Source organism: Temnothorax longispinosus, chromosome 2 (genome assembly GCF_030848805.1).
Source record: "Temnothorax longispinosus isolate EJ_2023e chromosome 2, Tlon_JGU_v1, whole genome shotgun sequence".
Taxonomy (NCBI): Eukaryota; Metazoa; Arthropoda; class Insecta; order Hymenoptera; family Formicidae; genus Temnothorax; species Temnothorax longispinosus.
Genome location: NC_092359.1, coordinates 17,828,714 through 17,841,628, shown reverse-complemented (window position 1 = coordinate 17,841,628; position 12,915 = coordinate 17,828,714). Strand labels below are relative to the sequence as shown.

The following is a 12,915-nucleotide window of genomic DNA, read 5'->3' as shown; positions in this document are numbered from 1 at the left end:
TCTCTATTGTTATGTATGTGCTTTGGCTAACTAAATCGTACACAAGAGAAAGATAACTATATATAAATTCTTTACATTCTCACTATCTTCACCAGCGTATCTTTAATTTGAAACAAGAAATTTACAGACATTTGCTTCTCATTTCCACATAAACTACTTTAGCAAAAGTCCTGCGACAGAGGGTCGCACGATCACACAGAGAGTTACCATTCTGGACTACAGTCTCTGGCATCATTGTATTCAAAATATTTCGATCGTGCATTAGGCAGTGAGCCTAAACTGGCAAAAGCAGAACTATTGTCCAACGAGAGCCGATAGCACAACGGTACCCGCCACATTCTCCACCCTTTGGCCGCCATCGCGGCACGCCGATGTTGCCGCCTCTGTGTGTGTTCCTCCACGCCACCCCCTCCCTCGTCCGCGAGCTCCGCTCCATGGAGGTGACCTACTTTTGCGCTAGCCGGCTGGAACCGTTGCTTCCGCACACGCCTCGGGATTCAGGTTATATTGCACCCTCTCCGCGTGCCATCCGCACCCTCCGCTCGCGTTTGCGGGGAGGACTTTGCACGTCGCGTAATCGGATCGGATAACGGGTGACGCGATTACGGTCATGAAGCGAAAGAAGGATATGACTGCGGTTGATCGAATTTTTTCATTTACGATTGACTTCTAAGCTCCGAAAGTCATGAGGCTGCCGATTCTTGTCTCCGGGTAATGACTTTATCTCTTATCAGCTAATTCTTTAATTCTTTTACATGTCCCAATGAACGCTGTTATTAGCACGTGATTAATAGAAGTAGCGACACAATCGATTTCCCGCGCGACGTGACCCCTTTGAAATTACAGCTGGATTAGTTAAATTAATTATTCCTATGCCGTACACGTGCGCATGGGACATGCGCGACGTAATAAAGTAACTATATACCATTTCGGTATCAAACGCCCGGAATAAGGCGCCTGAGATAAAATACAATTGTAATGCGCCGCAACAGACACCAACAGAATGTCGTGCTTCGCAGCCTGAATTCTTCCATCCTTTCCCGCGCGATATAATACATTCTCACTCTCGCGTTATTATTTCTATCCCTCTCCCCAGTCTCCCCTTTACGACAGTGTCGCGTCCGACATAATAATTACTCGTCTCGTTCAGCTCCTCCAAATAATGGATATTCCGACTGTCACAATGCAGACGCGACCACCCTCCCCCCCCACGGCCCAAATGCGGAACACAGACTCGCGCGTGTGTAAACGCATGTAAAATAGCGCGGACGAGCGTCGGCGAGGGTGGAATATAAACACACAGCAGTCAGACCGAAAGAAAAGGGGACGGCACAAAAGGTGACGAAGATGGTCCCGATGAAATGGGAACATTCGCGTCTAGACTAAAAAAACCAGGTGCACGACGAAAAACGCGGAACTTGAAGGCGTCTGCGCCGTCTGCATATATATCTGAATATAGCTCCTGCCTCACACGTTTCACCCCTTTTTACGTTTCTCCCCTTCTAGCTTTCCCCCCTCTCTGCCTAAGTTCCTCTCGGTCTTTATTTGCCCTCCGTCGAAATTAATCGACGTCCAACTTACTTCCGGACATTATTTTCCTACGTCCCCCTTCGTAAATCGCTTTATAGATTTATTTATCGCGTAATTAATCGCATGTTTATCTAGGGTGAGGCCCTAATACGCTCTAAGTGTATCCTAATGAACATTTGATGGCTCATTAGAGCCCGCGGTTTCCGTGCGTGGATATCATTTCGGCGCCCCGCTTTATTTGCTAATGTAAGGTACTATTTCTGTGGTCAAGGTACAGGAAACATAATTTTATGTTCTATGACAGATGTCGAAAGCGTATTCCGAAATGAAGCACGAAGATCGTCTTCGTCCTACGCTATTTTCAAGGTAGTTTCCTGCGTATGTGAAACGTGTGCCTGCGAAAGTATCGAATGATATCTGTGTTAAAAGGACGCGGGCGACAAAATTTCTGCCGTTTCTCCACGAATGTAACGTAAACCGGGAATGTCGCACCGGTCGTGCGGACATTACGTCACGGCCGCCTCGCTTTCGCGGAGACTGCGCAAAACGGATGGACACGCGGTGTCAGCCCCTAGAAAATTTACGTGCGTTTACACCCGTGTTCCCGGACCACTCCTGGATTACATTCAGCACCTCTGCTCCGCTCGCTATAATTCAATCCCGACCAGGTCGGGATGTGCCCATGACAGGCCACGGGTCATTCGCAAACGTGGGGTCAGCAGAGAGGAACGATAGTATTAGCGCGCGCGCATACATACATACATACATACACACGGACACATAACATATATATATATATATATATATATAAATATATATATAGGGAGGTCGTGAGCGAAGAGGAGGTGTCGTTGCTTTTTACGAGCCACCAACTTCGGAACTGGGCCAACCGCGACCGCGCGCGTCTCACAGCCACGGAGGCGCGTGGGGTTCTAGGTCGAATGAAATTCTCGTAACTGATACACGGGAGGAGAGTTGCACGGCGTGTGCGTACTGCGTGTCTTCGATCGAGGAGGATTGTTGTGGATCCTCCGCTCGCGTTCGGATGCCGCGCGAATTCGTCGATACGATGTACATTCGCGAGTCCTGGTCGGGAGGGGGGAGGGGAAGGGATACGATATATAGGTACGTGCCTCTCGCGCGGATGGGATAACGAATCGCCGGCGGGGCACGGAGATACATCCGAAGATACATCTCCGTGATGTACAACCCGTCCGTGGTACGGGAACCAGCGTTTCCCCCGACGTGTACATACGATGCTGCGGTGTTTTCCTCACGTCTCCTTCCGGATCACCCAATTCCATGGCAGTTTTCCTACCTCTCTCTGTCCCGACCCGCATACCTATACCTACTCCCCGACAGTGGGGGAAAATTTGCGCAGTGTCCTACCGGAGGGGTGGTCGCCGAGACAGTAGCGGTAGTCACGATCAAGACGGTATTGAGGATCGTCAATAAACAGTTGCGCGAAGGACTACATCGGAGATCCCTAACGATCAGCCCCGAATGGAAATTACGGATACAGAGAGTACTATAGCCAAGCAATACCGAATAGGGCACGGGGAACGGAAATAGCGAAGGAGAGGGGACCGCGAGAGAGTTAACGGGGAGAGGGGATGCACAACGAGAGAACGGGGACGACGAGTAGGGGTGGTACCGGGACGGAGCCTGCACGGAGGTTGCTGTCGACGCCCTGCCGTTGCTTCCTGGTTTCCCTATATTGATTTTCCACCGCGCGCGTGAGCTAGAGAGAGACAGAACGGAGCCGAGAAACGTTTCCCCTCTATGTGAATGTGTGTGTGTGTGTGTTCGCGCGTGAGTCCAGTGCTTGTGGGTGCGTGGGTGCGCGCGTGCGCCCGTGTGCGTGCACGCGCGCGCGGAACGGCCCGGGAGAGGGAAGCGGATTGGTACCCAGGGGGGGTCCGGGGGGCCCGCGTGCACGAGGAAGGAAGAGACACCAAGACCAGGGGGTTATACGGGCGGCGCGAAGGGGACGCGCTCGAGGAGAAGGTGGGGCTACCTTTTGCACCTCCACCGGCCATGCCGGCGTGGAAAGATGGGCACGATTATTCGACATCGGGGGGTCCACCCCTTTCGCTCCTCTCCGCTCCATTCGTACAATATATACCTGGGTATGTCCGTCTCTCCCTTCTCTGTCCTCCCCCGTGCCCCGCCGCGTTTGACCAAATAAGTGTCACGGTCGTTTCCTTCCAGGACGACGGCGAAGGCCGCGCTTCGCTCGCGCGTTAACGTAAATTTCAATATTGGTCCAGGATGGGCGAGACGTGTGAGGATTATCACACGCTGTGAGAGATTTATTTATATCGCATATTAAGTAAATTGTTACGCGCGAGATTTACGATTCATTAAGTAGCGATGGCACTAATACGTAATGAGATATTGTATGTTTATGCAAACTATTTTAGACGTGCTATACTTCCGAAACAGAAATTCTCCGAAAAGTTTGGAATTGATCTTTTCTTAGATCTTTCTAGCCTTGCGCTATCAAAATTTCACATATTTATTTTCTAGCTTCGCGCATAGGTCATAGATTGTTCATAGATGTTTTCGAAGAGCAGACTTTCTCTCGTAAAACAGTAACAGACACGTAAAAATATGAAACATTTATACCATAGACGTTCCAAGACGTTTCCGTCCACTCGGCGATGCTCCAAGGGGGAGCATTTATTTGCGCGAATAGACATTTCTCCTGCACCGTGCCATCGCCCGTTATTTTTCGTTACACCGGCCGTTCTTCTCAATTGGTCACCTTCAAAGGTTCTCGGTTCTCCTCCGTTATCATGTCTCACCCATTTCTTTTCCCCATAATTCCTTGTCTGCTTCTTTTACGAGACATTACATGCACGAGAAGAAATCAGGACAAAGAAATCGCTGCGAAAGGAAAACGTACTCGTGCGGATTACTCTTGATAAACACTTTTCAAGCAGCATGAAAAAAATTTTTACACTGTATCTCAATACGATTTAATCATTCGCTACAAGCTAAACTCGGTGAATAAATCGACATTGTATAATTGGTCCCTATAACCTTTAAATTGTACTATTAGCTAAAAATTGTCGTCATTTGCAGCAATTTATAACATACACAAAAAATATAATTTATTGAGTATAATCTTTCACTGTTTAGTAGCATTCGTAGAAAATCTATGGCTGCGAATGGTTAATTAAATTGTACCTTGGTAAATCGTAAATTTGCTTGAATCTCTGCCTATGACGCGTAAATCGATCAAGATTTACGGACGATGGATATGACGTATTGACCTGATCGCGAAGATTATTAATTTTCGATGGCCGACCTTTTTATCGAACCTTCGACGCGGGGAAGTCGACAATTCCGTGGCGTGACGTCCGAAATAAAAGAGGGCCGTGTCAGGCTTTATCAAACTTTCGTCAGAAGCATGGCATTTCGGTCGCGCGATAGCCGAAATAAAAGAAAGGAAACGGATGTGCATTAAGGGTGTGGCACGATGTCGGGGGTGGACTTTTGAATACCTCCCCGCTTTAACTGCACTCCCCGATTCGTTACAAGTGGTCTATTACAGGCCTTTCTCTGGCCCGTCTTTTATCCCTGCACTTTCTTTCCTGCTGCTCACGGGTGGTATGCTTCTTTTTGGCAGATACTTCCTTCCACCGTCCGGAACGTTACTTCTCTCTCTTATCGTTTTTCAAGTTCTCCGCTTCACTTGTCCTCCTCCCAAGGAGCCGCTGCTGGTTTACGCGGTATTCCATTCAGTACATTCGCTCACCGCTAGAAAGCTTTTTTCCTAACCAGAAGTAAGCACCTTATCTCTTGAAATGGTTCGCGGTGGAAATTGAAAAATCCAAAATTCATGGAGTTTTATGCGCGACTTTTTGTATATTATAGCGAGAGCGCACCCTCGGTTCTTGTCTCGCGCGAGACAATCGTCGTAATGGAGGCCCGCGAGTATCGTCCGCGCGAAATTAAATGAACCAGGCAAACATTTCGTCACTGACTGACGCATTTCGAGATTAAGATTTGTAGACTTGCAAAAAAAAAATATCATATTCTATTTAGATACCGCATATTCAGATTAGGATACGTAATTGCGAAAGCTATTTGTCGAGCTATAATGACTTCGTATCTCCCATTTATCTGATAATTGCTTAAAATTATTTCTAGTATCGATATTAAAAAGATAGTTTTTTCTCGTAAAACATAATGCTACAATTGTTACAGGAGCCATTACGAATATAAAACTCATGGTGTCTCCTCGATATTTTCCAGGATCGTATGACGGCTAATGGAAACTCACCGTTAGACAACATGAGGGCTTTGGAACACTATCTGAGCGACATAATGCGAGCCGGCGCGGCGGATACCCCAGAACATCTGAAAGGTATGTCTCATATCTTCCTAAGCTGCGTGCAATTGACGACATATAACGAGCGTGCAATATTCGTGAAAGTAGCGGTTCACGTGTTAACTCCGTTAAACCGGAAACACTGGAAAATCCCTTGAAATCTTGTGTCGCAATTGCAGCGAGTTATGCTCTCTCTTACAACGGACGGGAATGTGTTAACAATTTCATGAAATACCTTACGAAAGCTCTTTACATTCCCACGTTACACTCCTAAAAGCTTCTACCAGCTTCTACTTATCCTTGAACCTGCGACTCGAATTTGATGCCGCAGATGCGACATCATGATACCGTAATTAGATGAACAGGTTTCTAACTTAAACTGTTGAAAAAAAGCAACGAAAAATAATAGTAATAATCTTAAAAGATGGATAAATGTAGGCTCATTAATTATGCGATAATATTAATTTGTAAATGACGCAACTTAATCGTTTACCATTATAAATGCACATAAATATAATCGCAGAGAAAATAGGACAACATATGGAAACTTGTGTTACTGAACTTTACGCGTTATAAAATAGAAAAGAATAGGATCTCTCAGTTGTAGATCTTCTTTAAATAATTCGGAGATGTAAAGCATAAACTTGGCTGACTGCTACAAATTTTATATTGCGCGATAACGTGACAGTGACGAGAGGGAATACATCTTTTAACTCGACTTTATGGGCAAATTGGGAAAAACGCATTTTATGACGTATCGCCACAACGCTTTTCCGCTATCAACTTTGTAGATTCCAATTATACGTCGCGTAGCGATAAAATATAGCGCGGTGTCCGCTACGGCTTACTTCTTTATGTTGACGTAGCGCAACGTTCGTGATCGTACACCGCTATATATATATTTCGCGCATCGATCTTCAGTCGTAACGTTGCATTTAATGCACCGTTTGATTACGTCGCTTCGAGTCTACGTCTATTACATGGAGAGTGCACTCGAGGTCGATCGCCCCGATATGAATCCGCGTAAACGTGCGACATAACGATGCCATTGAAATTGAAGAGCAATTAGCGCGCGAAACCGAGCGCGGGATCTACATGAAAATATTTCCTAGTGCCATTCAGCGTTCTGCAAAATTTTAATCCTATTACAAGTTTATTTGTGACGGTTTGCGGTAATATAATCGACCTGACTACGGGAACGAATGATTTTGTACAAATAGAAGGAAATACGTGTATCTATTTTAATTGATCCGCGTTACACGTACGCTGTACGCGAAATACTGTTATGCCATGACACAGCGGCGATCTTTACATGAATGGGCCTCTTACGGTAGGACCGGGGGACCAATCGAATAACTAACCAACCAACTCAACCCCGAATGATCACTCGACGCACCGTCGGGGCACTCCGCACCCTCCACTCGACGCGATTCTACTCACTTTACGTCGGCACGTAGAGAGACGACGCCATGCAACTATGCGGTACGTACATACAGACGGACGGATGAACGAACGTACATCGTGTTGAGAAGAGTGAGAAGGTGAAAGCTGTGAAGGCAGGACGACATGCGTCTCGTCTGCGACGTTCCTCCTCTAACCCTTTCACTCCTCATTTTCTTTTTTGTGCCCGACCTGTCTGCCGGAAGAGAAAGAGAGAGAGGAAGGAAGAGGGGAGCAGAGAGAGAGAGAGAGAGAGAGAGAGCCGACGAACCCCTCAGACGAGCGTTCTCGCACCCTGTAGTCAAGGGCAAGGGTGCCAGCGCTGAGAGTCTACCGTGTCGGGCAGTTTCCGTACGACGAAACCGTACAACAACCAGAAGAGGAAGAGAGAGAGAGAGAGAAAGAGAGGATGAACGGGATCGGGGGTTGGACACCGCGGCGCGAAAAATCTCAGATTTTTTCCTAGCGAACATCAAACGAACCTGTCTACTTGATCCCGAAAGGGTTCGCCGCGAAAGTCTTCTTCGCCTCAGAGAAACGGGCGATGGTGCAAGTAGGAGAGCGCTGAGTTTAGCGGAATGACTATAGTCCGGCATCGTTGGGATTTATCGATCGCACCGCTGCTTCTAGAGAAGACAATGCGAGCGCTGAGGAGGTAGCTACCATTGACGGGTCACGAAGAGGGTAACCTGGATTAGGTGGGTGTATGATAGTTGGGTATCTATGTTCCTGGCGGGTTGCATGGTGCATTACTGAAGTTGTTGGGAGTGTTCAACGGGAAATTAGGACGATGTGATAGAGCGTTAATGTACCCTTTCATAGTATTGTCGGAATTATTCCTCTTTACCCCTAGGGACGAGAATGCTCTTACAAATGATGTAAAAGAAAGATACCTTATTTGAAAAATTACGAGAGGTCTACAGTTTATATTCGTTTCTTTCAATTATTCTCTTCCATTGTAACGATAATAACTTTACTCATTATACTTCGTCTTTCGAGGATCGAGTTGTTTTTAAATTATATCGTGCTATTGATTGGGAAAGTATAGAAAGAAAGACATAACTTTGAGCACGTTCGATAGACTGGCACCTTCATTGTTTCGTATAATTATCTTGAAAATTGTTGGGATGACGTCAGCGGTCTTAGTGGCGAGGTTCTTTTGTTTTAATTCACTGCGCGCCTCAGCCGCAATTAAAATCTGATCCGTTGGAAAATAAAGTTAAATAACGATGTAGTATATAAGTGAAGCCGCGTCGATAGCAGCGGGGAGTGTCAGCCTCTCACAAAAGAGGAAGATGTGCAGAAGAAGATGAGCGACGACTCTTAAGAGAGCAGATGACGGAAAAAGTGATTGATGAGAGGAGGACTCGTGGAGAGACGATTTTACAAAAAATATATATTATTTTCTACAAATATAGATCTCTTCAAAGAAATTTTCTTAAGAAAAGAGCTCTAAAAGCTTAAAGAAGATTATTATTATTACATTACTTTTTTTGTTTCCACTATTTGTGCCTAAAATTTACAAGTACTTATAAAAATATTACACAGAAAATACGGTATTCTCTGTATTCTCTCATAGTAAATATTAATGACATAATAACTGCAGTTATATTTATTACAATGGCATTCGAATGTTATTCAACTTTGAACGATAATATTTCAAGAATACAGGCTCTTTGAAACATTATTTTATGAAATTAATTCTCCTCACGGCAGCTTGCGCGGAAATACGAAGTAATCGGGTTCAAGCATCGCCCATTCTGGATTATAAAGTTTCAAATTCTCGAAGTTTATCGGCGCGTCCGGTTTCCGGTATACGGTACGTCTATTAGGAGGAAAACTTTATTGAAGTTTTGCGGTAGGGCCAGGCGAAGTGAGTTGTGCCCGTTCTCCCGCGGAGATGATTACGCTGACCGATGTTACCTCCGAATTTTCTAAAAACTTGACCTACTGTCACGATGCTAAAGTGGCACGACGACACATTTTTCGAGATGGCATCGCGGCAAGTACGCCCGCTCAGCGCCGCTTCACAAAGCCTCTGAGAAGAGAGCTTTTTGCTAAAAGAAAAAGCTATTCTGGCTACGAACTTAGCTTAGCTCGCGCTCTTTTCACTTCGAACTTTCTGTGTGAAAAATAGCACTTTAAATTTGTAATTTATCTTAGATAACGTCCGTTTCTTCTTGGCTACGATTATCTATAGAAAGACAAATATCTAAACTAAAATGAAAGATTTTAAGTAGATAAATAAGAATAATATTTGAAAGCTTGTAACACACGCATATATACATTACTATTGAGATATTTATCTCAATAGTATAAAATAGAGATAGGCTAAAGAAACATATAAAAAACGTACTTATCCATATATATATATATATACTCGAATTAAATAGTCAAATATGAATAATTATCTAATCTAGAAAACAATATTTCTTTGAGCTAAACTTATTATTATTTCATTTCTCTCACGTGACATTTCTTAAATTAAAACGTTACTAATACAGTACAGAAAGCTCTCGCTGTTGAAAATAACGTATAGGGGGTTGGGCAAATTTATCTTGCCCTTTAATAAATGTAGTTTCATTCATGGATACGTGAGCGAATCACCCACGGTCACCTCTGAATAAACGACGATGCGAGGCGTTTAATATACGTTTCGCGCGTCCTTGAACAGCGCTGGCTTTGTAATTTCATTTTCTGACCTATATGTAACTGTCATGTAATCAGCTAGTAACACGACAGGATTCGTAGAGGGTGGTTTTAACGGCCGCGTTCTCCAGCCACCTAGGGTTTCATTGGATTATGTATTTCATCCCCCGTTCTCTCTCTGTCTCTCTCTGTTTCTCTCTCTCTCTCTCTCTCTCTCTCTCTCTCTCTTTCGCTCTTTCTGTTTCTCCTTCTCCCTTTACTTTTCGCTTTATCCTTCAACACCCCTTCCTCACCTCTTCTCGAGTTGTACATAAACGTGTACATATAATTGAAAAAGTGAATGGATAACGAGAGTGTACGTGCACACATCCAGGCTCACCGCACCGTCACGACCTTGAGAGAAAACAATTGATGCATGTGTGCATATATTCCGTGCTTTCAAATTAAACGCGGAGTCTTCTTAACCGGTGAAAACGTTTTGCGGGGATGTTTTGTGAGGAAACTATACGTAGAGAAGAACGTGAAATACGGTATTTGAACAGAAATCTAGATCCCACGGCGAAAGACGACGTCGGCTAATGCTATTTTCTTATTTACGTTGAACATAATCCGCGACACACCGTATAAATAAAACGTAGAATCAAGCTTTCTATATTTAACGCGCCGAATGCGCGTGATAATAATATTTTAAATAAATCAGCAAGTACGTCTATAAATATGTAAGCGTTCAAATAGACTTCGCTACGTTAGCATAAAGAGAGTTTGTCTCGATATAAAATCAAATACGTCAAACAGAAACCACATTCTGCAGATTTAAACTCGCCATATCAGAAAAAGAAATATCGTATTTCCTCTTACGATTCTGCATATAAGCGGTGCGGCGTGATCGATTCTCAGAAAACAGTCTGTTATATGTAGAAAATTAGATCCGAGGAGGCATCAAGTGTACTGCCGTTCTGCGAGCACGTGCTCCAATACGTCTTTATCGATTTTACAAAGTTCGACTTGGTTCCAAGAACCATGTAGATCGTGGAAGGTAGAAACGCGAAGAGTCAATGAACCCCTCGTTTCTACGATCCGCTGTAAACCCGGTGCGCGATTTTATTGATTTTTCACAATCCGACGCGCTGCTTTTCCAGTTAGCGGAAGTGACTGCGCGCCCTTCCGCCGCTGCCCGCCCCCTTTTCTTTGAATTTAAGGTGAGAAGCCTGCCAGAGGAAGAATTGCGCAAAGTCAATGAACTTTCTTTAATGAGAAACACTTCTACCGTGACGAATATCGTGAACTTCAGTAGATTTAACGAGTTTACATATTTTTCTTCTGTCACAAATGTTCTTATCACTGACGCTCGCATTTCCACTCTAACTGTCAACTTAAACAAGTAGAATTTTTAAAAAAATTTTGACAAGACATTCTTCTTGCAGATATTTTATTTGTTTTTAATTATTTATTCGTCGAAACTGTACTGATCTCAGACTCGACGACGTTTTCCCGAAAATAATTGCGGAAATTCTCTTATCCTCCTCCAAGGTGACGAGCCTCTTTCTATGGAGTGGAAAGAGAAGAATCGCTGATTGAGGTCGCGAGGCCGTTTCATCGACAAATCCACGGTGTGCCTGTCACGAGGTGGCGCCATACAGATACGATATTGGCGGAGATTATATGAGGAGCCGAGGATGCGGGCGGCTATCGATCGTAGTCGATATGAGAAAACTTGGCGGAAGGACGCGAGGCTAAGGTAATAGTCGCACCGCGACTGGTTTAATAGGGCCGATCGGTAGCCGACCTCTCGCCGGCTTTTTCCTTCAACTTTCGAATCTTCGTTACTCTCCTCCTTCACCAAGATGTTCCTCGGAAGAGGAAAAATATTGGATCCGTTCGTAGAACGTTGCGCAAGCTCTCCTTTCACGGATTCCGTTATCCTTCTCACGCTGAGAACGACAAGAACAGCAGCGCTTGTCTTTTCCTCGAAGGAAAATTATGTGACTTCTCGAATTTATGGCTGATACTGCCGTTCTAGGTTGATCCCTCGCAACCGCATACATTTCTTTAACATTCGTGGTTGATATAGTTTCAAAAGTCGATCGAGTCTAAATGTAGTTCAACCATGAAAGAGACCTTGCTTTTTCGCATCATAACATTTTAAGGTATCGAAACAGGATGTCCGATATTCCAATTTGTTTTTTTTTTCATTTCGACAGATAACAATTTATTATTGACGTTTTAATCTTTTCAATAACATATAAACGTATTAATAATTTAGTAATACTTAACGATGCCAGAGTAATTCTTTCATACTGCGAAAACAAAGATGTCGTAACTTCTTCCATCAAAAGAATCGTTTCGCTCAAGAATTACATTCCGACGATATGATACCATCTTCCGTAAGCCTGTGACAGATAAAGCGAAGAGCTATTCGCTATCTTGGCGTGTGTTTTTGGACTTTCCGCAGAGCGTCGAAGATTACAGATAGATCGGCATGCTCGAGAAATAAAAACAATTAAAATAAAAGGGCTAAGTTAGAATTAACGAGACACGTAAATATTTCTTGAAAATCGATCTTATTAGGATGCTTAAATAATGACCAGTCCGCAGCTACAGCTTGAATTACTCGAAACTTGGTCGCGTTAGTCTACGCCTTATCGCTTCGCTCACTTTGCACATATCATGCGTTGTTATCAGGCATTACCTCACTTTCTTAAGAGTACTATCGGGCACGTTACGTGTCTCGCTGCGAGTTCCAAAAAAATTAAGTGGAGTAGTAGACAAGACACGCTGGTCCGCGTTACGACATTCGTACGTTCTTCGTATTACAGTGTCTCGCCGATATCGCGAGCGTAATCTCCACGATGACCACAAATCTTCTCTTTTACGACTCTACATGGTGCTCTTTGTAATATTAATTATTCATTAATAACTGTTCATTAACCATTTATATATAATTTGTATAAATTATT

General features: G+C 44.1%; 1 protein-coding gene across 1 annotated transcript in view; it reads left to right on the top strand.

Moving 5' to 3' along the window:
• Window positions 1-12,915, top strand: part of Orb2 (cytoplasmic polyadenylation element-binding protein orb2) — a 141,426-nt gene that overhangs the window by 9,392 nt on the left and 119,119 nt on the right. Inside the window, exon 2 of the mRNA XM_071769614.1 lies at window positions 5,794-5,905. Coding sequence (XP_071625715.1) covers window positions 5,794-5,905 — 112 coding nt within the window. The remainder of the gene's footprint in view (window positions 1-5,793; window positions 5,906-12,915) is intronic.